At 41.4% G+C, this 26546-nt stretch overlaps 1 protein-coding gene and 1 long non-coding RNA gene across 7 annotated transcripts in view; both read right to left on the reverse strand.

Annotated features, from left to right (window-relative positions):
• The window catches only part of LOC135538977 (NADPH--cytochrome P450 reductase-like), a 31268-nt gene extending 9131 nt beyond the window's left edge, over window positions 1-22137 (reverse strand). The window contains exons 1-15 of one of the 3 annotated variants that reach the window (XM_064964851.1): window positions 19706-19983; window positions 15780-17782; window positions 15275-15519; window positions 12245-12293; window positions 11932-12060; window positions 11535-11684; window positions 9166-9290; window positions 8939-9028; window positions 8210-8308; window positions 7606-7722; window positions 7219-7337; window positions 6528-6709; window positions 6213-6362; window positions 5732-6002; window positions 5338-5483 (exon numbers count right to left, since the gene is read on the reverse strand). In XM_064964851.1, coding sequence (XP_064820923.1) covers window positions 5338-5483; window positions 5732-6002; window positions 6213-6362; window positions 6528-6709; window positions 7219-7337; window positions 7606-7722; window positions 8210-8308; window positions 8939-9028; window positions 9166-9290; window positions 11535-11684; window positions 11932-12060; window positions 12245-12293; window positions 15275-15453 — 1806 coding nt within the window. In that variant the 5' untranslated portion in view covers window positions 15454-15519; window positions 15780-17782; window positions 19706-19983. Of the gene's footprint in view, window positions 1-5337; window positions 5484-5731; window positions 6003-6212; window positions 6363-6527; window positions 6710-7218; window positions 7338-7605; window positions 7723-8209; window positions 8309-8938; window positions 9029-9165; window positions 9291-11534; window positions 11685-11931; window positions 12061-12244; window positions 12294-13061; window positions 13381-15274; window positions 15520-15779; window positions 17783-19705; window positions 19984-22055 lie in introns of those variants that run through there. The other 2 variants (XM_064964852.1, XM_064964853.1) reach the window with 2 other exon arrangements.
• A 390-nt stretch (window positions 22138-22527) lies between these two features.
• Window positions 22528-26057, reverse strand: LOC135538980 (uncharacterized). Of its 4 annotated transcripts, none has more exons than XR_010455522.1 (4): window positions 26002-26057; window positions 24009-24101; window positions 23661-23755; window positions 22528-22973 (listed from the first exon to the last, which is right to left on the reverse strand). It is a non-coding gene; the product is annotated as an uncharacterized LOC135538980 (long non-coding RNA). The 4 variants fall into 4 exon arrangements; XR_010455521.1 differs by lacking the exon at window positions 26002-26057 and adding an exon at window positions 25417-25949; XR_010455520.1 differs by lacking the exons at window positions 24009-24101; window positions 26002-26057 and adding an exon at window positions 23831-23980.
• Window positions 26058-26546: the final 489 nt, after the last annotated feature.

Raw genomic sequence — 26546 nt, forward strand, 5'->3', positions numbered from 1 at the left:
TTATCTGAATCAGGACTGGTTAACATCTAGCTCTGATCAACTTAAAATTCTGTGCAATACCTATAATCTCACTCAGATTGTCAACAGTGTAACGAGGTTGAATATAAAATATCCTCTGAAATCCTCTTTGATTGATGTGATCTTAACCAATACTCCTCATTGTTTTAATGCTTCTGGTATTTTTGCAAATTACATAAGTGATCACTGTACTATTGCCTGTGTGAGAGATGGTAAAATTCCTAAGAAATCTCCACGTGTCATTACGAAAAGAAACTGGAAGCGATTTGATGTTCAAGGTTTTTTACATGATGTATAGCAATGAATGGAATAGAATGGAATTAATCACTGATGTTGAACTAGCCTTTGCTTACTTCCACAACACATTCCAGGATGTATGCAATAGGCATGCCCCCTTTTTAAAAATTCAGAATTAAGGGCAGAGAGAACCCTTGGTTTACTAAGGAACTTACAAAAACCATAAGGGAACGAAATGCTATGTGGGCTAAAGCAAGAGGGACTGGTTTGGCAGATGTTTGGATTGCTTTTAAACGTCTTCAAAATATGGTTGTGGATATGATCCGTAAATTGAAAGCAGACCACAACCTGAAATCTACTTCACAAAATTTGAATAACACATCCAAATTTTGGTAACTAGTGAAAGGTTTGGAGTGCAGAAAATATACACAGCTTCCTAAACAATTGTTGGTCGACACAGATTGTAACTGAGAGAACCTTCATTCTGAAAGCCTTGAACCAGCATTTTATAGATGCAGGCAGTTTATTTGAAGAAGGTATACTTGAGCCCCCTATAAATTTACCTGACTCCCCTGTGCACTCCTTCACCAGGTTCTCCTTTTCATCCTTCTCTCTTTCAGAAGTGTGTAAAGCCCTGAAAGAAATTGATTTTAAAAAATCCCCTGGCCCTGATGAACTAGACCCCCACCTCCTACACATCATTGCTCCCCCCTTAACATGTATTTTTAACCTCAAAGGTACTGGAGTCCTTAGTTAGTAGGCAGCTAAAGACCTACTTCCAAGTAAACAACATCTTAAATGGAATGCGATCAGGTTTTAGGTCTGGCCACAGCACTGTTTCAGCAACATTGAAGGTTTAAAATGACATCCACTGTGAAGTTACATTGTGTGTCTGTTTTTATTAATTTGTCGAAGGCTTTTGACACCGTGGACCATGCTGTGTTAATGCAAAGGTTAAAATGTTGTGGAATTACTGGTCATGCTCTAGATTGGTTTATAAATTATCTATCAAATCGTACACAATGTTTAATGGCGGATGGTTGTAAATCTGAGTCCATAGAGGTGTGCTCAGGTGTTCTGCAAGGTTCTATTTTGGGCCCACTGTTGTTCATTTTGTATATCAACAACATTGGAGATCATATTGAAACAGCGGATGTTCATTTTTATGCAGATGATACTGTTCTTTATTCAAGTGGTAGTAGTTTAGCTTTAGAAAATGCCCAGAGAGCATTTAACATCATACAACAGAATCTGTATGATTTAAAGCTGATTATACATTCGGGTAAAACAAAATGCATGGTATTTTCAAATGCCAAGCATGTTACAAGTTATGTCATTGCTACATTGGCTGGACATACTATAGAGCAAGGTAAAGTGTACAAATATTTGGGTGTGTGGGATGATGATAAGCTGAGCTTCACTGTGCATGTAGAGAACTTGATAAGGAAGCTCAAGCTGAAAATAGTATTTTATTACCGGCAGAAGGCTTGTTTTTCTTTTGAGGTCAGGAAGGAGCTGGTACGATGGACATTACTGTCGGTTTTAGATTTTAGTGATGCTTCTAACAGTACCAAAAATTAGAACAGGTCATGGTTGAAATAGTTTTAGTTACTTAGCACCGTGGTCCTGGAATTCTCTCCTGAACATTTTAAAATGTGATGATCTAGTTTCGTTGGTGGAGTTTAAAACACTTGATTGATGTACAGTGGGGCAAAAAAGTATTTAGTCAGCCACCAATTGTGCAAGCTCTCCCACTTAAAAAGATGAGAGAGGCCTGTAATTTCCATCATACATCGTACACTTCAACTACGTCAGACTAAATGAGAAAAAAAAATCCAGAAAAATCACATTGTAGGATTTTTAATGAATCCATTTGCAAATTGTGGTGGAAAATAAGTATTTGGTCAATAACAAAAGTTTATCTCAATACTTTGTTATATACCCTTTGTTGGCAATAACAGAGGTCAAACGTTTTCTGTAAGTCTTCACAAGGTTTTCACACACTGTTTCTGGTATTTTGGCCCATTCCTTAATGCAGAACTCCTCTAGAGCAGTGACGTTTTGGGGCTGTTGCTGGGCAACACGGACTTTCAACTCCCTCCAAAGATTTTCTATGGGGTTGAGATCTGGAGACTGGCAAGGCCACCTCCAGCTCTCTGCAGGTCATTCACTAGGTCCCCCCATGTGATTCTGGGATTTTTGCTCACCGTTCTTGTGATCATTTTGACCCCACGGGGTGAGATCTTGCGTGGAGCCCCAGATCGAGGGAGATTATCAGTGGTCTTGTATGTCTTCCATTTCCTAATAATTGCTCCCACAGTTGATTTCTTCAAACCAAGCTGCTTACCTATTGCATATTCAGTCTTCCCAGCCTGGTGCAGGTCTACAATTTTGTTTCTGGTATACTTTTGACAGCTCTTTGGTCTTGGCCATAGTGGAGTTTGGAATGTGACTGTTTGAGGTTGTGGACAGTTGTCTTTTATACTGATAACAAGTTCAAACAGGTGCCATTAATACAGGTAACGAGTGGAGGACAGAGGAGCCTCTTAAAGAAGAAGTTGCAGGTCTGTGAGAGCCTGATTAGAGGAGTCCAATAAGATTTCTATCTTGCTTGTTTGTAGGTGACCAAATACATATTTTCCACCATAATTTGCACATAAATTCATTAAAAATCCTACAATGTGATTTTCTGGATTTTCTTTCTCAAGTTGTCTGTCATAGTTGAAGTGTACCTATGATGAAAATTACAGGCCTCTCTCATCTTTTTAAGTGGGAGAACTTGCACAATTGGTGGCTGACTAAATACTTTTCTGCCCCACTCTATATATCATAGAAGAGTGTAATTGTTTTTAGGCCAGCTGTTTTTAGTCAAGATGTTTGTGTTTTTAATGTAATATGTAATTGTTGTACTGTATGTGTGTTTATAGTTTTGTTTAATATTGTGTTAGTGTATGTAAGTTATTTTGTCTGAAACGTTGATCCCGCTGCCGCTATTGGAACTGGTCTCTCTTGGAAAAGAGAAAAAACCTGTATAAATAAAGGTAAAATAAACACACACACACACACACACACACACACTCATGCCACATCACAACTGCTGCTAACAGACTCGTATTATGATTGCTAAATACTGCACAATTGAAACACTTGCCCCCCAATCCCCCCTTCCACAAAACACGTGTACATATTGAACTATAAATTGTGCCTTCCTGTATTGTACTAACGCTAAAATGTTTTTTTTCTATTCTACTGAGCCATTGACTTGACAGTGCCTTGCGAAAGTATTCGGCCCCCTTGAACTTTGCGACCTTTTGCCACATTTCAGGCTTCAAACATAAAGATATAAAACTGTATTTTTTTGTGAAGAATCAACAACAAGTGGAACACAATCATGAAGTGGAACGTCATTTATTGGATATTTCAAACTTTTTTAACAAATCATAAACTGAAAAATTGGGCGTGCAAAATTATTCAGCCCCCTTAAGTTAATACTTTGTAGCGCCACCTTTTGCTGCGATTACAGCTGTAATTCGCTTGGGGTATGTCTCTATCAGTTTTGCACATCGAGAGACTGAAATTTTTTCCCATTTCTCCTTGCAAAACAGCTCGAGCTCAGTGAGGTTGGATGGAGAGCATTTGTGAACAGCAGTTTTCAGTTCTTTCCACAGATTCTCGATTGGATTCAGGTCTGGACTTTGACTTGGCCATTCTAACACCTGGATATGTTTATTTTTGAACCATTCCATTGTAGATTTTGCTTTATGTTTTGGATCATTGTCTTGTTGGAAGACAAATCTCGGGTCCCAGTCTCAGGTCTTTTGCAGACTCCATCAGGTTTACTTCCAGAATGGTCCTGTATTTGGCTCCATCTTCCCATCAATTTTAACCATCTTCCCTGTCCCTGCTGAAGAAAAGCAGGCCCAAACCATGATGCTGCCACCACCATGTTTGACAGTGGGGATGGTGTGTTCAGCGTGATGAGCTGTGTTGCTTTTACGCCAAACATAACATTTTGCATTGTTGCCAAAAAGTTCAATTTTGGTTTCATCTGACCAGAGCACCTTCTTCCACATGTTTGGTGTGTCTCCCAGGTGGCTTGTGGCAAACTTTAAACAACACTTTTTATGGATATCTTTAAGAAATGGCTTACTTCTTGCCACTCTTCCATAAAGGCCAGATTTGTGCAATATACGACTGATTGTTGTCCTATGGACAGAGTCTCCCACCTCAGCTGTAGATCTCTGCAGTTCATCCAGAGTGATCATGGGCCTCTTGGCTGCATCTCTGATCAGTCTTCTCCTTGTATGAGCTGAAAGTTTAGAGGGACGGCCAGGTCTTGGTAGATTTGCAGTGGTCTGATACTCCTTCCATTTCAATATTATCGCTTGCACAGTGCTCCTTGGGATGTTTAAAGCTTGGGAAATCTTTTTGTATCCAAATCCGGCTTTAAACTTCTTCACAACAGTATCTCGGACCTGCCTGGTGTGTTCCTTGTTCTTCATGATGCTCTCTGCGCTTTTAACTGACCTCTGAGACGATCACAGTGCAGGTGCATTTATACGGAGACTTGATTACACACAGGTGGATTGTATTTATCATCATTAGTCATTTAGGTCAACATTGGATCATTCAGAGATCCTCACTGAACTTCTGGAGAGAGTTTGCTGCACTGAAAGTAAAGGGGCTGAACAATTTTGCACGCCCAATTTTTCAGTTTTTGATTTGTTAAAAAAGTTTGAAATATCCAATAAATGTCGTTCCACTTCATGATTGTGTCCCACTTGTTGTTGATTCTTCACAAAAAAATACAGTTTTATATCTTCATGTTTGAAGCCTGAAATGTGGCAAAAGGTCGCAAAGTTCAAGGGGGCCGAATACTTTCGCAAGGCACTGTATGTTCGTATTCTCATTTTTTATTATTTCAAATTGTTGTTGCATTGTCGAGAAAGAACCTACAAGTAAGCATTTCATTGGATGCTGTATACCATGTGTATCCTGTACATACGAACATGGTAGTAGTGCTAGACACATGAACTCTCACATAGTGAGGAGCTGACAGAGAGGTTTGGTGTGATGTGTTACCTTCCCTTCCTGGTCTCTGGAGAAGGCAACGTTGAGCTGAGTCAGCACGCCCGCCTTCTCAAACTCCTCCAGTTCCTGCTGGTACAGGAAGTCCTCGTTTCTGCGGCGACAGCCGAAGTACAGTATCGTCTCGCCGACATCCTTCCCTGAAAGCGAAACACATACTGGATGTGAAGCTGTGTCACACTCGCCCTATTTTTCCTTTCCCTCCCTTATGCTAAAAAATACAAACATACTTGTGGAAACAAACTCAGGTGAACCTAATTTATTGTAGAGTAATGGAGACTGCTTGCTGTGAACTCCATCTATGCACTAGGCAAACACTGTTCGGTTTTAATAATCAGCAAAACCAGACTTAGATGCTAGATGAGGACCAGGCCTTCTTGCTCCGTACCCTGCTCCTTCATCCAGCCTCTCTCCTGGAGGAAGCCCATGAAGGGGGCGATGCCCGTGCCGGGCCCGATCATCACCACCGGGTTGCTGGCCTTGAAGGGAAGCCGGAACTGGGACTTGCGGACATACATGGGCACAGTGGCCTTGTGGCCGTTGTCCGTCACCACAACCTTGTTCTTCAGCCAGTTGGTGGCCACACCCTTGAAGGTCCGCCCTGTGCTGGTCTGGAACTCCACCACCACCGCACATATGCTCACCATGTCGGGATACACCTGACAAGACAATACACAGTTATAAAGTAATCAAATAAAAAACTAAATAAAAGAAACTGAAAAAGTGGGAACTGAACTGGCAACCAGAGGTCTGCTGGTCTCTGATCCCAGGTACATGTCTTTAACCTTTAAAATGCTCTCCATCCAGGGGTGCTGCTGTTTCTCACAAGATGGACAAAGTATTTTTACTATTCTAATAGTGGGTCTCACCTTGCCAGAGGAGGCGATGGAGTAGTAGCGAGCCTGTAGGCGGGGCAGCAGCTCACACAGGTGGTCTATGGTAGGGTGGAGGGACGGCATGTCCTCCAACACAGCCAGGATGTTCCTCTGAGCATCCAGCACCCAGCTCTGGTACAGACCCTGGCAAAGAGACACAGACAGACTAAGACTCACTCTCCACTGATACGGATAATTTACAGCCATTCAAACGCATTGACAGCATGCATTTCTGGGTGGGCAGTAGAATGTCAGTCAGTCAGCTAGTGGTGAAGGGTCAGAAATTCGAGGTCCGTCAGGGATGCCAACCTTGCCCTCGGGGGAGGCGGAGGCCATCTTGCGCAGGGTGTCCTGGTCCTTGGGGTCGGTGGCGTACTGGGCCAGCTCAAACAGTACGTTGGTGCGAGGGGGGTTGGTGATGTCCAGGTAGTGGGTCAGAGCTGTACGGTATGTGGTCGGACACGGGAACGGGTGCTTCTTATTGGACTCCTCTAAAAGACACAGAGGAAAAATCTTATCAGCATCATCATTTAATGTTCAAGTTACATTTATTTAGAGGCCACGTAAACATTTTCGATGTTAACGGTAGACTATATGATTTAGTTGATTACTGTTTATATTTATTTACTTTTCTGCTCTTTTGCACACCAATATCTCTACCAATATCTCGACTTGTTAATTGTTTACTCCATGTGTAACTCTGTGTTGTTGTCTGTTCACACTGCTATGCTTTATCTTGGCCAGGTCGCAGTTGCAAATGAGAACTTGTTCTCAACTAGCCTACCTGGTTAAATAAAGGTGACAAAAAAATATAAAAAAATAAAATGTGTGCAGTAATATCTTCTCAACCTCTAGATTACTGTACAGTGAGTGAATAGCCATGAGGATGACATCATGAGCATTTCATTGCAACCAAATAGTACAGAAAAAGCCAATGGAAAACTGCTCAGACACAAAGCAGCTGAAATCATATATCCCTGAGCCATGATTTACAACTGACCGTCGAGGTTGTTGAGAGAGATAACAGTGTCCAGGTCGGCATCCAGGATTTGGCCTATTCTGTTCACTATTGACACGTCATTAACGGGGTAAACAGCAACGTGGTCTCCAGAGTCATATCTACAGGGGGGGAGACGGGGGGAGGTGGATGAACAAGACTTCCCAATGTCTTTATCTAGCACGCTAATGTCATTACATATAGAACATATTTACATGCTTGTTGCCAGTGTGTGAAAATGGGGAAAATAAATAAATAAATGATTATCCAACTCGACACTTATTGGCAGACAGAAGAAATGCAGCAGACATTGGAAGGCAGAAGGGTATGACTGTATGATATTCTAAGGCACAGTACTTTTAATATTATATATTAGAGCAGAGCAGCTACCTGATTTTGGAACCTGAGATGTCCAGCTCTAGATGCATCAAATGGCGGTCGCCGGATTGGTTCAGCTGGCGGTTGACAGCCACTGTGGCCAAGTAGGGGTTCTTAGCATCAAAAGGCCTGCAATGACAGATATACTGGAGTTATCACAAAGCCATTTCAGTCAATTGGTGCCAATGTTGTAAAATGGGTTTGTTGAAAGTTCCAATAAATAATTGACATCCCAATACATTTGAAAGAAGATTTCTAATATTAAGAACTTTTCTTTTTACTGATCTGAGAAGACCGGTGAAAGCGCTAAGGCCGAGGCCTACACAGGGATTTAGTTTACACCGGTCTAGTTCTATCAAGGAAAAGAGATGATGAGAGGCCACTTTGGACTATTGAGATGCACCCTAACAGCACCCAGACTTTGCTGTTGGACTTCTGACATTGGGGAGTAGGTGAGAATCAGGTCAGCGTCATGACAACAGTCATCCCTTTGTTGCCCTGAAAAACAACCATAATCTATTCATTCCATTAGCGATGACAACACATCTCGGTCATTACGCCTGATAGCTGAGCTGCCTATACCACTTCCTATGTGTGTGTGAAGCTGTCAACTCACGGTTTCTGGGTCTCAAAGCTCTTGAGGCGACCCATCTCCCCAGTGTACACCTTATTCATGTTGATGTCAGTTGGAACCACCAACTCGTACTGCCGGATGCTAAAGAAGAGGAAGAAACGGACAGGTGATTACTTCCTGCTCTGCATCCCGACCACTCATGAAGTCTAAAAATAACCCTTGTCAGTGCAGCTAAGGGCCGACATGGACAGCCATACATACTTCTAGTGGAGTTTGCTCTCTGTGATGCAAATGTGATGATGCATGGTAAAAATTGTCAGATGCCATAGTGAGTGAAAGGTCTAAAGCACATGTAAAATTATTTTACTTGTTGATGGTCATTTAGGTTTGTTATTTGCAGATGAAGCTTTAGTGTTTTTTCTGAGAACATGCAAACAATGCCAGGTGGTATCAATTATTTGATACATCCAGTATTTATAGCTGCTGAAAATAACCCTTGTTCTGCATTGAATTGAAATACAAAGTAAAACATTTTGGGTCGGTTTCCCAGACACAGATTAAGTTTAGTCCTGGACTAAAAAGCGGTTTCAATGGACAAGGCTTAATCTGTGTCTGGGAAACCAGCTCTCTGTGTCTTTAAAAAGAAATATATATATAAAACACCATCTCTATACAGGAAGTACATCTGCTCCTGAATCTCCATACTAAATATCTCTAGTTGACAACTAGTCTGACCAGGAGAGCGAGTGGTGGTAGCCAACTAGCTATTACCTGGTGTCATCTCCTGTGGCCTCCACCCCAAAGTGCTCACACACAGCAGGCCAAAACTGCTCCTTCCATGATACAAAGTCTTCCTCAAGGCTGGGGAAGAGGGTAAGACATACATAGAACAGTCATCGCATGATAGTTTAATAAGAGAAATACATACATATTTCTGAATATAGATTAATTTATGGACATTGTGGCAATGTTTGCACTGTATTGAGTTGAGTACTCACTTGCCATCGTCGTCTCCCATTCCCAGGTCATAGATCCTCTTGCCACCCAGCTCTTCTAGTCTCTTGTCAGTATACTTTCCCATTGCATTGAAGTGCTCATATGTTTTATTCCCCAAGCCAAACACCTGCAGAGTTCAAAGACAGATGCTATCAGCTATCACAGTAGATAAAAGTTAATGACCTACTTCTAGGGCCTATATCATGATGCAAACCTGAGTGCCTTCAGAAAGTATTCACACCCCTAGACTTGATAATTTTGTTGTGTTACAGCCTGAATTTAAAATGGATTAAATAGAGGATTGTTTTGTCACTGGCCTACACAGAATTCCATGTAATGTCAAAGTGGAATTATGTTTAGATTTTCTTTACATAAATTAATGAAAAATGAACAGTTGAAATGTCTCGAGTCAATAAGTATTCAACCCCTTTGTTATGGCAAGCATAAATAAGTTCAGAAGTACACATTTGCTTAACAAGTCAAATATAAGTTGGGTGCAATAACAGTGTTTAACATTTTTTTATGACTACCTCATCTCTGCACCCCACACACACAATTAATTATATGTAAGGTTCTTTAGTCAAGCAGTGAATTTCAAACACAGATTCAACCACAATGACCAGGGAGGTATTCCAGTGCCTAGCAAAAAAAGGGCACCTATTGGTAGATGGGTAAAAAGAAAAGAAAAGCAGACATTGAATATCCCTTTGAGCATGTAGAAGTTAATAATTACACTTTGGATGGGCTATCAATACAGCCAGTCACTACAACAGGCGTCGTTCCTAACTCAGTTGCCGGAGAAGAAGAAAACCGCTCAGGGATTTCACCATGACGCCAATGGTGACTTTAAAACAGTTACAGAGTTTAATGGCTGTGATCGGAGAATACTGAGGATGGATCAACAACATTATAGTTGTCAAAAGAAGGAAGCCGGTACAGAATAAAAATATTCCAAAACAATCAGGTTTGCAATAAGGCACTAAAGTTAAACTGCAAAAAATGTGGCAAAGAAATTAACTTAAGAAATGTCCTGAGTACAAAGCATTATATTTGGGCAAATCCAACACACCCCTGAGTACCACTTCATATTTTCAAGCATGGTTGTGGCTGCATCATGTTACGGGTATGCTTGTCATCAGCAAGGAATAGGGAGTTAATGATTAAAAAAAATGGAATAGAGCTAAGCACAGGCAAAATCCTAGAGGAAAACCTAGTTCTGTCTGCTTTCCAACAGAAACTGGGAGACAAATTCACCTTTCAGCAGGACAATAACCTAAAATACAAGGTCAAATATACACTGAAGTTGCATACCAAGACAATATTGAATGTTCCCGAGTGACCTAGTTACAATTTTAACTTAAAACCGTCCTCTAAATCTATGGCAAGACTTGATAAAGGCTCTGGCAATGATCAACAACCAACTTGACAGAGCTTGAACAATTTTTAAAGAATAATGTGCAAATATTGTACAATCCAGGTGTGGAAAGCTTTTAGAGACTTACCCAGAAACACTCACAGCTGTCCTCACTGCCAAATGTTATTCTAACATGTATTGATTCAGGGGGTTGAATACTTACCTAATCAACATATGACTGTTATATTTTTCATGATTTTTGAAATAAAATGTTAGAATTATTTTCCCAAATAGAGTACTTTGTGTAGATTGTTAACCAAAAAAATTAAATCAATTAAATCCATATTAATAACAACAAAATGTGGAAAAGTTGTGTGAATATTTTCTGAAGACACTGTAAATGCAGCAATACACTATATCCTTACATATGTCTAAGCTGTACATTTACTCAATTACACCATTTGGATCAGATTTGTAATTTCAGTGGCTTTATATGGCTGAATGCACTACAGATGTTGAGAACAAGAAAACATGGATTTCCCAGATAAAAAGCCACAACCACATCACATTGCTGTCTCAGGAGAGTCGCACAGCGAGACCCGGAGGAAGCCATGGTTAACATTGTTCAGTAGTGATGTCAATGAGAAAACATTTCAAAATTGAGACTCCCGACATCTCCAAGCCACAAACTGCCAGTGCTCTCCAGCTTCAGCCTTGAGGTTGGCCAGGCCTGGAGCTTTGTTTGGCAGGACCACATGTTTCCACTTGGTGAGTGAGTTTGGAGGGAAGTGGGGCAATGTAGCAAAGTGTGCATTCCACCAGTGCCTTTCGCATGGGAAAGCCTCACATACGGACATCTCAATCCCTACCTCTCCTTCAATGGGGAATGGAGATGCAATATGAGTCATTCTGTGTGGATTCTGTCAAAGCTAAAGGTGCTGCGCTGCACACCAATGTTGACTCTCAACCACCATGATGCACCTACTACAGACCTATCTTGCTGAGCAAAATACCAACCGCGAAGTTGACTCCTTTCAGGTCCTCGTCGTTCTCCTGCATCCAGTCGTAAAAGTCCTGAGCGTTGTCTGTGGGATCCCCCTCCCCATAGGTGGCCATACAGAACACAGCCAGGGAGTTGTCGATCTCCGCAAGACGAGGCAGCTCCGACTGAGGAGAGGAAGGAAGAAAAAGACATTGGAAATACACTAATAGCAAACGGGATTCGTTCACCAAACAGCTCTCAGGACACAACAATGCAGTCATTAGCTCTCTTAATGTTATACATTTAATAAATATCCAAACAAATATAAATATTCATCACCACAAAGCTGCTGGAGGTTACATGTGGTATGTAGAAGACTGAGACAATGTACATAGTGTACACAGATAAAATCAGCCGGATTAAGACCAGTACCATGTCATATTCCTCGGGGTCAGCTGACATGCCTCTCATTCCGTAGCGCTGTGCGTCTTTGGACAGTCGGCCGCAGAACTCCTCAGCCGTGCCCGTCTGAGAGCCGTAGAAAACCACCATGTTCCTGTTCTGGAGAGGCAGACGCATCATCAGTAATAATCCTAAATTAGAGGACTTTTTAAAGTTCCTTAGCTAGTCACCCAAACAAGTTAAGTGGCATATAGCCTACATATCCATTTACTAAATAAAGATAATTTTGTATAAAATAATTAGTTTCTACTTATGACACAGAATTTAGCATGAAGCTACTGACCGTTTTCTTCATTTTTTCAATAAAGCTGGTTTCTCGCTGCGGAGTGACTCTGGAGAAAAAGACACAAAGCAGATGTTACAAGGTAAACATTAGCATACCATGGTAACTTAATTAGTCTTCTAAATGGCTATTACACTGCCTTCGAAAAGGAGAGACCATTTGAGAAGGCAGAAAATGTTCTTTACTCTGGCATTCTCATCCCCTTCTGACCCCCATGGGAGAGATTTGCGTATGGGTCACACCCAATCCCTTTACAAGTCATGGAAACGCAGCACAGAAATAGCTCAGTTGATCATTGGTAAAAACCCTGAACAAACACAGTAAATGCATGTGAAACTCACTAATGAAAATAACATGTCAATTGTCAATGAAACATGTGCTCCTTAGCAAAGAACATAGGAGGTATCAAGAGGAAGTAAAGAAGTGACAAACATTGCATGTGGTGACAGTATCTTAAATCAATTGTTAGGCTACATGTACTGCACACAGCCACAATTCAGACTACAGCCTTTTTGATGACAAGCTATCATAATCATAACAATCTGCAACGTTGATTCTTATCTTTTAAATGATTTCCATTCCTTTTGTTTAACATTGCTGGTTAAAAACGCTGGTAAGCAGCCTGGGAAGCTGAAAAGCAAATCAAGTCCAATCATTTGCCTTCCCCAACAGTAACACACATTTCCCTGAAGAGCATCAACATGATAGGCTGTGGATGGAGCACAGTAGAACAAGCTGTCTCAGACACACACACAGTGAGACCAAGAGAGAGAAGAAATAGAAAGAGACAGAGAAACAGAGGGAGAGAGAGACTGACCTGGCTGCCGCTGCCTGTCTCTCTTTGGGCAGAGAGAACACACATCCCATGGTTACAGGCAGTGTTCTCCAGCACCCCACAACACACTTGTCTGATCCACAATTGGACACAATCTGAAAAAGCACGTGACACCCCACCCGAGCGCTTTCTCTCTCTCTCTGTGGTGGAATCAAAACACGCAGGCAGCCATGGCTGTTATTCAGCCGCAGCAGCCTCTCACTGGTTGGCCAGGCAACTCCAGGGCTTGTGTTCTGCTCAGAGCAGCAGTCAGAGACGCGGATGGACGTGCTGCTGTTACCTGCTCTCACCACCACTCAACAGAGACACCACCGACATCTGGCAGCAAGGCTGGGAAGACAACGACAATATAGCATGACATTTCCCTTAAAAGCCTTTCAAGCAGAGCAGCCGGCGACATACGCATAAACGAAAAAAGAAAAACTAAAAACGGACATGCCCCTGCGCACGCACACACATCAACACTGACATACACATCCACTCACTACATCCCTCCTCTTTTCCTATACAATCTGTAGGGACGACACTACCCGAGTCACCCTGGCAACTATTAACAGCGTTAAATGTGTATTTTTTTCTTTTTAAAAGAGACGAGGCAAGGCAGAGCTGAATAAAGCACATTTCAAACCCCCGAGCCGAGGGAGTGTGTCACAATGGTTACCTAATCTATCATAAAAGGTTGCCATTTGTGACACGGCTCTGCTCCATTCATGCTCCCTCAAAGGCAAATTAGGGACGGCTTCCGCAGAAGAGAGGCTGAACAGAGAATACTGCTGGACTTTGGCCTCAACTTTCCACCTCGGAGAGCATTCAAAGAGAAAAAGCATCCACTGGGTCTTCTGGTGCGCTGAAGAAGTGTCCAAAATTGGCTGTGTAGAAGACTAAACACAAAAAAGAGTGCACAAAGACAGGGGAGTCTTCAACAAAAAAGGATCACAGTGAAATGCAAGCCAGCCAAACACAAGGAAACTCCAAGGTAGTTCTCTCTTTTCCTGCACACCCCAAACCTCTTCCTGGAATTTTCATAGCTTCAGTTGTGGGCCATTTCCTCCTCCTGCATATTTCTTTCAATGAGGTTTGGTGGTGCAGAGGGGAGCCAGGGGATCTCGCAGGGAGCGAGAGAGGTCCAGTAATTAATCACCAGTATGTTTGAGGTCCTTCTCTTTACAGTGTTCCCATTCAGAAAGAGAGAGCGATGTTTATGGTTAACATTTCCAGAAATTAAAACCTCTTTCACTTCCATTGTTTGGGGAGGGGGGGGGGGGGGCAGAGCTGGCATTTTCCCTGTGGGGGGAATTGATCCAAGTGACGCCAACAAAGGAACATAGGCAACTGTTACTGATTAAGCCCCATGCCAAGTTCCTGCCAGCAGCCAAGTGGATACATTGAAACAACAAGGTTCTCAGTAACATTGGTGTGAGATGTTTCAAGCATCTATTCAACAGATGATCGCATGTATAGGCCTAATCCAGGAAGTTACAGGAAATTAAAGGTGAGAAAACAATTAAAACCACTACAATTGCTACAGTAGCTTTCTGCATGTGGCCTGGGCGATGCAGCCTAGTCTCTAGGGTATGTTAAATTAAGCTACAGAGTCACCCAAACCACTTCCAATTATTATCCTTTTGAATAAACAACAAATGTAAACTAATGTGACCATACACATTCCCCCAGTTAGGTCTACATGAAGTTAACACATTCAAATGCTAGAACCCCTGCCCAGACCAACCACAGTGTGGTCTGAAGCAACACATGCACAAACACACTGCCAATCCCTGCTTCCCACTCAACTCCAAGTTCCAGAGCAAGAAAATAAAAATGACTTTTGATCACCAAGGGATGACAAAATGGGAGTGTTCTGATTAATCTTCCTGGGCTAATAAGGTGAAAACCTGAGCAAATACACACTAATGTTGAATCATTCCTGATGAAATAAATGAACAGCTAAGCACACAACAATCTTTAAAGATCGGCAGCACTATCCCACTTCTGACACCAATATAGAGGATACCGACAATGCAACGTCCCCTGCTGGTCCTGAACATGGTGTCTCCCAGGCCGTAAGCAAACGTACTACCACTGTTCCAATAGGATAAACTCCCTTGGGATTTTACAAATGAGAATGTAATGAGTGTACCTAGGCAAGGGCCGTATCAAAACATCAAATGATAGAATTTTGGTGGGAAAACACTTACACAGGGGTGAGCCTCTTGAACTCTGGGATGGTCTCCTCAGTCTTCTTGCGAGAAAGGAACCAGTAGATGAGTAGGCCAACAATGAGTGAAAAAAGGAATATGTCCAAGTTAGTGAAGAGAGGTTCCTCCTCCACAGGTGCCACGTCAGGGCCTTCCGGGGCTACATGCTCTACCTCCATGTCCTCGATGGGGCCACTCGCTGTCTGACAGGTCAACACCGGCTGCAGCCGGGGCAGAGAGAGGACCTGAAGAAATTACATTTAGTTTTTTTAATATATATTTTTTTTCCCACGAAAATACATACATACATACGTTACATACACAGTACCAGTGAAAAATTCACACCTGCTCATTCTAGTTTATTTTTTATTCTTTACATTGTAGAATAATAGTGAAGACATCAAAACTATGAAATAACACACATGGAATCATGTAGTAACCAACAAAAAAAAGTGTTAAACAAATTAAAATGTGTTATATATTTGAAATTCTTCAAAGTAGCCACCTTTTGCCTTGATGACAGCTTTGCAAACTTGGCATTCTCTCAACCAGCTTCCTGAAGTAGTCACCTGGAATGCATTTCAATTAACAGGTGTGCCTTGTTAAAAGCTCATTTGTGGAATTTCTTTCCTTCTTAATGTGTTTGAGCCAATCAGTTGTGTTGTGACAAGGTAGGGGTGGTATACAGAAGACAGCCCTATTTGGTAAAAGACCAAGTCTATATTATGGCAAGAACAGCTCAAATAAGCAAAGAGAAACGACAGTCCATCATTTCTTTAAGACACGAAGGTCAGCCAATCCAGAACTTTGAAAGTTTCTTCAAGTGCAGTCGCAAAAACCATCAGGCGCTATGAAACTGACTCTCATGAGGACCGCCACAGGAAAGGAAGACACAGAGTTACCGCTGCTGCAGAGGATAAGTTCATTAGAGTTACCAGCCCAAATAAATGCTTCACAGAGTTCCAGTAACAGACACATCTCAACATCAACTGTTCAGAGACTGTGTGAATTAGGCCTTCATGGCCAAATTGCTACAAAGAAACCACTAGTAAAAGGACACCAATAATAAGAAGAGACTTGCTTGGGCCAAGAAATATGAGCAATGGACATTAGACCAGTGGAAATATGTCCTTTGGTCTGATGAGTTCAAATTTGTGATTTTTGGTTCCAACTGCCGTGTCTTTGAGACACCGAGTTGGTGGACGGATGATCTCCGCATATGTGGTTCCCACCGTGAAGCATGGAGGAGGTGCGATGGTGCTTGCTGGTGACACATTTGGTGACTTATTTAGAATTCAAGGCACACTTAACCAGCATGGCTACAACAGCATTCTACAGTGATAGGCCATCCCATCTGGTTTGCGCTTAGTGGGACTATCATTTGTTCTTCAATGGAAGAATGACATAAAAACACACCTCCACGCTGTGTAAGGGCTTTTTGGCCAAGGAGAGTGATGGAGTGCTGCATCAGATTACATGGCCTTCACAATCACCAGACCTCAACCCAATTGAGATGGTTTGGGATGAGTTGGACCACAGATTGAAAGACAAGTAACAAACAAGTGCTCAGCATATGTGGGAACTCCTTCAAGACTGTTGGAACAGCATTTATCATGCAGCTGGTTGAGAGAATGCCAAGAGTGTGCAAAGCTGTCATCAAGGCAAAGGGTGGCTACATTGAAGAATCTCAAAAATATTTAGATGTGTTTAAACTCTTTTGGCTGCATCCCTTGTTCTCAATTTCCACCTGAAGATATACCCTAATTGAACTGCCTGTAGCTCAGCCCCAGAGGCAAGGATATGCATATTCTTGGTATCATTTGAATGGAAACATTCTGAAGTTTGTGGAAATGTTAATTGAATGTAGGAGAATACAACACAGTAGATCTGGTGGAAGAAAATCGTTTGTAGCATCATCTTTCACATGTACTAGAATAGCCACACAGTCAGATAGGATGTTGGAGATAATTTTGATGGATAACACAAGAGGGCAACTGTAGGTGTGCAAAGTTTCAAACTGTTAACTTCAGGAATGGGTGAGCTACATGACATTTAGCATGAAGTCACCCAGGTGTCCCACACAAATTGCCCAAATGTACCCAAGTGGCCGAATTGGTGAAATGACCTATAACTATATACAACAGTGCAAATAACTATATACAACATATCAAAAAGCAATTCTAACACACACAAAAACAAATGTTTAAAAAAATATTCGAAAAAAAATATTTTTTAAAAACAGTACACCCTTTGGAAGTCCTCTACACAATATTTTGCTGCCTGTGCCACGTCCCATAGCAGTCTATTTCTGATGTAAAGCAAAGGCAAACTGAACAAGTGGTGCAGTTCATGTGACACAGAACACAACGACGCCTCCATGCTGTGCCCTTTTGGCCCTAAGGCACAGTCATGCCTGCAGTAATGAACTGTGGCATATGAACACCACTGGGGGCAGAGGTAGAGCGGGCAGCTTGGCACCGGGGGCTCCCAGTCGGAGTCGCTATCACTCTGAAAGAAACAATACAAATATTTTTTTATGTTATGAGCCTTTTATCATCACATAAAATAAACAGATATGTATTGTAATAGAGCAGAGGGAACAGTCACTAAGGTGAAGTGCTGTTCCATTCAACTCCGGCCATTGTTGTGGGCCTGCTCTCCCCTGAACAGCACCCAATGGCTATTTCATATGGAAATGGTGAGGAGTGGCAGGCGCAGTGGCCATGTGTGTGTTTGCTGTTCTACTCCATTCCATTTGAATAAAAAAAATGGAAAATATATATATATATCTGACATGGAAAATATATATACACTGCTCAAAAAAATAAAGGGAACACTGAAACAACACAATGTAACTCCAAGTCAATCACACTTCTGTGAAATCAAACTGTCCACTTAGGAAGCAACACTGATTGACAATACATTTCATATGCTGTTGTGAAAATGGAATAGGCAACAGGTGGAAATTATAGGCAATTAGCAAGACACCCCCAATAAAGGAGTGGTTCTACAGGTGGTAACCACAGACCACTTCTCAGTTCCTATGCTTCCTGGCTGATGTTTTGGTCACTTTTGAATGCTGGCGGTGCTTTCACTCTAGTGGTAGCATGAGACGGAGTCTACAACCCACACAAGTGGCTCAGGTAGTGCAGCTCATCCAGGATGGCACATCAATGCGAGCTGTGGCAAGAAGGTTTGCTGTGTCTGTCAGCGTAGTGTCCAGAGCATGGAGGCCCTACCAGGAGACAGGCCAGTACATCAGGAGACGTGGAGGAGGCCGTAGGAGGGCAACAACCCAGCAGCAGGACCGCTACCTCCGCCTTTGTGCAAGGAGGAGCAGGAGGAGCCCTGCCAGAGCCCTGCAAAATGACCTCCAGCAGGCCACAAATGTGCACGTGTCTGCTTAAAAGGTTAGAAACAGACTCCATGAGGGTGGTATGAGGGCCCGACGTCCACAGGTGGGGGTTGTGCTTACAGCCCAACACCGTGCAGGACGTTTGGCATTTGCCAGAGAACACCAAGATTGGCAAATTCGCCACTGGCGCCCTGTGCTCTTCACAGATGAAAGCAGGTTCACACTGAGCACGTGACAGACGTGACAGAGTCTGGAGACGCCGTGGAGAACGTTCGGCTGCCTGCAACATCCTCCAGCATGCCCGGTTAGGCGGTGGGTCAGTCATGGTGTGGGGTGGCATTTCTTTGGGGGGCCGCACAGCCCTCCATGTGCTCGCCAGAGGTAGCCTGACTGCCATTAGGTACCGAGATGAGATCCTCAGACCCCTTGTGAGACCATATGCTGGTGCAGTTGGCCCTGGGTTCCTCCTAATGCAAGACAATGCTAGACCTCATGTGACTGGAGTGTGTCAGCAGTTCCTGCAAGAGGAAGGCATTGGTGCTATGGACTGGCCCGCCCGTTCCCCAGACCTGAATCCAATTGAGCACATCTGGGACATCATGTCTCGCTCCATCCACCAACACCACGTTGCACCACAGACTGTCCAGGAGTTGGCGGATACTTTAGTCCAGGTCTGGGAGGAGATCCCTCAGGAGACCATCCGCCAGCTCATCAGGAGCATGCCCAGGCGTTGTAAGGAGGTCATACAGGCACGTGGAGGCCACACACACTACTGAGCCTCATTTTGACTTGTTTTAAGGACATCAAAGTTGGATCAGCCTGTAGTGTGGTTTTCCACTTTAATTTTGAGTGTCACTCCAAATCCAGACCTCCATGGGTTGATAAATTTGATTTCCATTGATAATTTTGTGTGATTTTGTTGTCAGCACATTCAACTATGTAAAGAAAAAATGAATATTTCATTCATTCAGATCTAGGATGTTATTTTAGTGTTCCCTTTATTTTTTTGAGCAGTGTATATGTATATATACATATATATACACTTTTTTTCTTCATAAAACGACATTAGCACTTACCCGTCCAGAAGTACGTCCTGTCCTTGCAGAAACAGCTCCTCAGTTCCTGTTTGAATCATAACACTCAAAGATTCCTCAAACAAAAAATCTGTCTCAATCTCACTTTTTCACTTTCACTTTAGACTTTGCTTTTCCTGATTTATTCGCCATGATATCTTCAATGAAATCTTTGAAAATACAACTTTCTGAAATACTGCTGCGTGTAACAAGCCTCACAGCAACTCCTCTGATAGTCAAGGTGAGAATGGAGTTCCATGCGCGTGCATTTACAAGCAAGGAATGGTGGTCCAACCCAAAGCCATTACATACTGGCATTTACCTCAGCTCATTGGCTATCTACCCAGCTAGATTTCAAGAAGATCAGTGGTCATTGGGCAGAAATACAGTCAATCAATGAAGCGTCGCTAAAATTATTGGTGCGCAAGGAAGTAATTGCTTGTTGTCTTCAAATCAGTTCACTTCGGTTAATACTCCCCGCAAAAAAAACAATGACATTTGGCTGTGTTGCAAACATCCAGAGGAATGCACTGAAACCAACCATGACTAGATAAAACGATTGTTTACCGTGTGTAATTACGTCGAATGCTCCGTAAAAAAATGATAGAGATGGAATTCACGGCACAAACTGGTTACAAAATGTTTAGATTTAGGCTATAAAAATGGATTTTATCAAAGAAAACGGCACTTCATTTGATCACTGGGACCCTCAGGAAGAGAAATAAGAGCAAGATATCAGAATGTAAGTCATAATTTTACCTTAAGATGTGAATGTGTAAAAACTGTCATGCGGAAAATGTTTCTGTTGTTGATTGCTCTTCTCAAACAAAAGCATGGTATTTGTTCTCTGTAATAGCTATTTTAAATCTGAAAACGTAGTTTGATTACCAAGATTCTCTTCTTTTGAAGGATGTAAGACATTTGCATTTTCAAGAATGTTTACGACATTGTATTTTTATTTGTCACTCTGAAATTTCCCCTGATGTTGATCCCTGTACAGGGATCGCAGCCATAAGTCACTTTTTTTGGTTACTACATGATTCCATATGTTATTTCATAGTTTTGATGTGTCACTATTATTCTACAATGTAGAAAATAGTAAATATTTTTTTTAAACTTTGAATGAGTAACTGTGTCCAAACGTTTGACTGGTACTGTATATAAAACACACAAACATCCTGTTTTTCACTGCACTGGGCCTTTAACAGGTGACTTGACCTGGGCTATGTCGGGCACTTTTAATCAGCAGGAGCATAGTTAGTGAACTTAACATTTCATAGCTGAGGTTCTGTTATGCAGAGATGAGTGACGACTGGGATTTTGCCAGCATTTCTCTCCATGGGTATGACAAATCGAATGGCAGAATGTTGTGCTCCAGACTCATGTAGTTCTGAAAACCATTTTTGTATTTTAAAATGTCTTTACTTATCCTGTCACATACACCTAAAAAGCATTGAAAGCCTGAGGCTAAATTCTCAATTTTACCACAAGAGAGCATTCTAGCATAAAGACAAATGTGAGCAAAATGTACACATTGTTCTTTTGAACTACAGTCCATACATTTACATTTACATTTAAGTCATTTAGCAGACGCTCTTATCCAGAGCGACTTACAAATTGGACATGCAGCATGCCATGAATAAAGAAAACAATAAAGCTTGTCTCATAAACCTGGTACTTCCATTAAGTTCTGTCAGTTTTCATAGATGACTTATGCTGCATGAATCACATTTACCGTATTACAGCGTACAAGTATGGTGTTGTCTGGTGTCAATTCAATGAAAACAAATGCAAACTGACATAACTTTAAAAAAAAGTTAATTATTATTTTATTCATAGTTTCAACTAATAGAAAATAATTAGTGCACACTTCACTACTATACTGATCAAATACATTGGATTCCTACACTTCCACAAATATCTGTGGTTGGTTGGAACCTCAATGGATATTAAATTAGTCGGCAAGATTGCGGCTACTTCAATGCACTTTATTAAGTGTGGCAGATACAATTTATATTGCCAAAAATTAGTCAGATAAGCAAAAAGACATGCTGCTATAATGTTCAATTTATCAATAAGACAGTTGACAAGTTTGAGTTTACTAATTCTGGCTTTGTCTTCCCCCATTTAGGTAACCCAAAAACCTTACAAAAGAGTGGAGCACAGTTGTGTAATCTGTTCAAAGCAGCTAACGTTAGCTAAATTTAGCCTAAAGTATCTTGTTATATCTTGGCTATCTGTTGTCTGCTTGGAAGGCGACGTCAAATTCACAACGTTTAACCATATTTCAACATAGCATAACACTGCAGTACAATTCAATACTAATTTAAGTCTTAACAAAATTATTACTTACTTCAAACTGCTCCTGACTGTATCCAGCACAATATCGGAGTCAAATTTCTACCACGTCATTATTGTGCGACCACGCGCCACGCCTCTCACGTGTTCGTGGTTTATGTACATTATGCTATATATAATAGAATCAGTTCAATGTGATACCACCATGTCCCTGAAAACTCCTAGAGCTCATTTTGATATCCGCCGCCATATCAAATCATCATGAAGAACAATATCCATCCACAAAATAGTATCATTCAAGAAAAATAAAGTAATGCTGCCAACATATCCCTAACATACCAGTAATAATGCACGTTGCGGTCTCATAATGAGACATTTAAACAAAATGAACAAAGCACAGACTCAGCTAGTGTCTTATTATTGCAGAGTGAGCTTTCTTGACACAGCTGAATATGTACACACAGTTTAGTGATTGTCAGTGCATGGCCTGTAATTTCTCCGACCCATTCTCCTAATCTCACACACCATTAAATCTTCAAAAATCAAATCAAATTTTATTTGTCACATACACATGGTTAGCAGATGTTAATGCGAGTGTAGCGAAATGCTTGTAAATGCTTGGGTGATGCTGAAAGTGACAATCTGCTTTTCTCTGAAGAACGAAGAACAAAGTGTTTCAGAAATTAAACAAGAAACGAAACATGTTTGATAAGAAGGTGCAACAGAAAAATGTACATGGTTTACAAGACAACTGTATAAAATAGACAAAAAGTACATTAGTATAAAACACCTTTGGCACATATTATTTTGAATAAATAGTTGGGTTCGTAACAATGTCCAGTTATCTTTCTCTTCCAGTCTTACAGGCTCTTGGAAGTGTCTTGGTTGTGGATGTACTTATGGTAGACCACACCAAGTGTGGTGGAAAAGTTCCCATGAAAAACACGAGGTAGGAGCAGCCACACATGAAAACCTGGAGGGTAGGGAGGACAGGTTAGGAATAAAGTAACAAATGTTTACTTTCAATTTGGCTGGCAACAAAATACATGAGACACATAAGGAGCTTGACACAATATTGGCATTGTCAATAAAGGAAGTTGTCAAGTTTCATTGATTTTATCTGTGAAATGAAAAGAGCATCTGTGAAATGCACTGACATGTCACTCTCTACACTCTAGGAGCTGGGCCATCCTGAACAGTGTTAGGCCATTGTAGAGCTGCCAGAAGTACAAACACAGAAAACAGTGGTGTCGCCCTCCCTCTTGCGCAAGGCAAACAAGTGCAGTGACATCAATATCCAGAAATAACTTTTGTACTTTCAATACCCTAAATTGCTGAGAGGAGGATGGACCATGACCCCCCCCCCCCCCTGTTGAACCAACATTTTTTCCACGTCATTTCAACACCAAAAAAATCTAAAAAATGTGATGACGTTGAATCAATGTGGAAAACTGATTGGATTTCAAAAAAAGTAATCACAGTAAGGGAATTTTCACCACTTTTTTTCACCCCTTTTACTTAAATCCAATGACATTGTGAAATGATTTGTTGATTTCATGTTGAATTAAAACTAAAACTAAATTATAACTAGACGTTGAACTGACGTCGGTGCCCAGCAAGACTACACATTTACGGTAGACAAAAGGTGTTCACTAAGTACCTCCAGTGGGATGATGTGCCCGATACTCATATGACCAAAGAACAGGAAGGGCAGAAGGAAGGTCAGGCCTCGCCACATCCACGACAGGAAACCCTCTGAGGTGGAGGAATGTTTGTTAACATCAATAAATATATGTAATACATATAGAATAAACATGTACTATACTATACCAGTAAATATGTACGATGTATACAGCTGCAATCTATGTGTTGATGACGCCCCTCATATCAGGTCAATGAGGAGTGATGGAGGAGGACGCGTTTTTTGTCATTTTGGTCATGTTCCTCTTAAACACGTGATCAGTGAGTAGTCATGATGACACACAAAGATGTGTGACTTCTCTCTCACCAACTGTCAAATCCATGTTGTGACTCTCTCCCAGGGCTCAACGTCTGTACCTACAGCCACTCTGGTAATAGTACTGGAGAAACTGGACAAAACCTATTTTGCACAGAAAACACAATAGAATGGTAGTGTATTAATAGTGACACTATTCTACTTCTCCCCAGGTTTCAGGTCAATCCCATTTTTACATTTCTATTAAAAAGTTGAATAGTGTCATTTGTTTTGAATAATGATAGCCTCATTAAGACAAACCTTCAACAGACAAACAGATAACACCGGTATAAATACACAGGGGATAATTGGGAAGATGGCGACACATGGAGGGGGGTGGAGACAATCACAAAGACAAGTGAAACAGATCAGGGTGTGACAAGGACAGGAAAATGCTCTAATTCACACACTTATCAAGAGAACATCCCTGGTCATCCCTACTGCCCTTGATCTGGTGGACTCACCAAGCACATGTTTAGTTTGTAAATGATATCTGAGTGTTGGAGCGTGCCCCTGGCTATCCGGAAAAAAATAAAAAATGAAAATGGTGCCGTTTGGTTTGCATAATATAAGGAATTTGAAATTATTTATACTTTTACTTTTGATACTTAAGTATATTTAAAACTAGGGATGCACGATATAATCGATGAACATATCGGGATCGGCCGATATTAGCTAAAAATGTCAGCATTGGTATGGGCCGAAGTCTTCCTGTCACACTCTGACCATTATTTGCGTTGTTTGTTTCTTTGTTTTGTTTGGTCAGGGTATGATATGAGTGGGCATTCTATGTTGCATGTCTAGTTTGTCTGTTTCATGTGTTTTGGTCTGATATGGTTCTCAATCAGGGGCAGGTGTTTGTCGTTGTCTCTGATTGTGAACCATATTTAGGTAGTCTGTTTTGTATTGTGGTTCGTGGGTTATTGTCTATGTGAAGTTGCCTGTGTCTGCACTCGTTGGTCATAGCGTCATGTTCGTTTTGTTTAACTGTTCTTCGTGGTCTTCCTTCAATAAAAGAAGAATGTATTCTAATCACGCTGTGCTTTGGTCTCCCCTTTACGACGATCGTGACACTTCCATGCACACCTATATAACATACAGTTGAAGTTTACATACACTTAGGTGTGAGTCATTAAAACTTGTTTTTCAACCACTCCACAATTTCTTGTTAACAAACTATAGTTTTGGCAAGTTGGTTAGGACATCTACTTTTTCCTGCAATTGTTTACAGATTTAACTTATAATTCACTGTATCACAATTCCAGTGGGTCAGACGTTTACATACACTAAGTTGACTGTGCTTTTAAACAACTTGGAAAATTCCAGAAAATTATGTCATGGCTTTAGAAGCTTCTGAAAGGCTAATTAACCATTTTTTAGTCCGTTGGAGGTGTACATGTGGAGGAATTTCAAGGCCTACCTTCAAACTCAGTGTCTCTTGCTTGACATCATGGGAAAAACAAAAGAAATCAGCCAAGACCTCAGAAAAAAATTGTAGACCTCCACAAGTCTGGTTCATCCAAGGGAGCTATTTCCAAATGCCTGAAGGTACCACATTCGTTTGTACAAGCAATAGTACGCAAGTAAACAGCATGGGACCACGCAGCCATCATACCGCTCAGGAAGAAGACAAGTTCTGTCTTCTAGAGGTGAGCAGCAGGGTAGCTGGGAAGCCTAGTAGTTAGAGCATTGGACTAGTAACTGGAAGGTCACAAGTTCAAATTCCAGAGTTGACAAGGTACAAATCTGTCATTCTGCCCCTGAACAGGCAGTTAACCCACTGTTCCTAGGCTGTCATTGAAAATAAGAATTTGTTCTTAACTGACTTGCCTAGTTAAATAAAGGTGTCATTATTAAAAATGAACATACAAATGTATCTATATCCACAGTGAAACAAGTCATATATCAACATAACCTGAAAGGCCACTCAGCAGCAAGAGAGAAGCCACTGCCATAAAAAAGCCAGACTACTGTTTGCAACTGCCCATGGGGACAAATATCTTACTTTTTGGAGAATGTCCTCTGGTCTGATGAAACAAAAATAAACTGTTTGGCCATAACGATCATCATTATGGTTGGAGGAAAAAGGGGATGTTTGCAAGCAGAAGAACACCATCCCAATCGTGAATCACTGGGGTGTCAGCATCATGTTGTGGGGGTGCTTTGCTGCAGGAGAGACTGGTGCACTTCACAAAATAGATGGCTCTTGAGGAAGGAAAATTATGTGGATATATTGAAGCAACATCTCAAGACATCAGTCAGGAAGTTAATGCTTGGTTGTAAATGGGTCTTCCAAATGGACAATGACCCCAAGTATAATTCCAAAGTTGTGGCAAAATGGCTTAAGGACAACAAAGTCAAGATATTGGAGTGGCCATCACAACGCCCTGACCTCGATCCTATAGAAAACTTGTGGGCAGAACTGAAAAAGCGTTTGCGAGCAAGGAGGACTACAAACCTGACTCAGTTACGCCAGCTCTGTCAGGAGGAATGGGCCAAAATTCACCCAACATTTTGTGGGAAGCTTGTGGAAGGCTACCCAAAACGTTT

This window comes from Oncorhynchus masou, unplaced genomic scaffold (assembly GCF_036934945.1).
Source record: "Oncorhynchus masou masou isolate Uvic2021 unplaced genomic scaffold, UVic_Omas_1.1 unplaced_scaffold_6___fragment_2___debris, whole genome shotgun sequence".
NCBI lineage: Eukaryota > Metazoa > Chordata > Actinopteri > Salmoniformes > Salmonidae > Oncorhynchus > Oncorhynchus masou.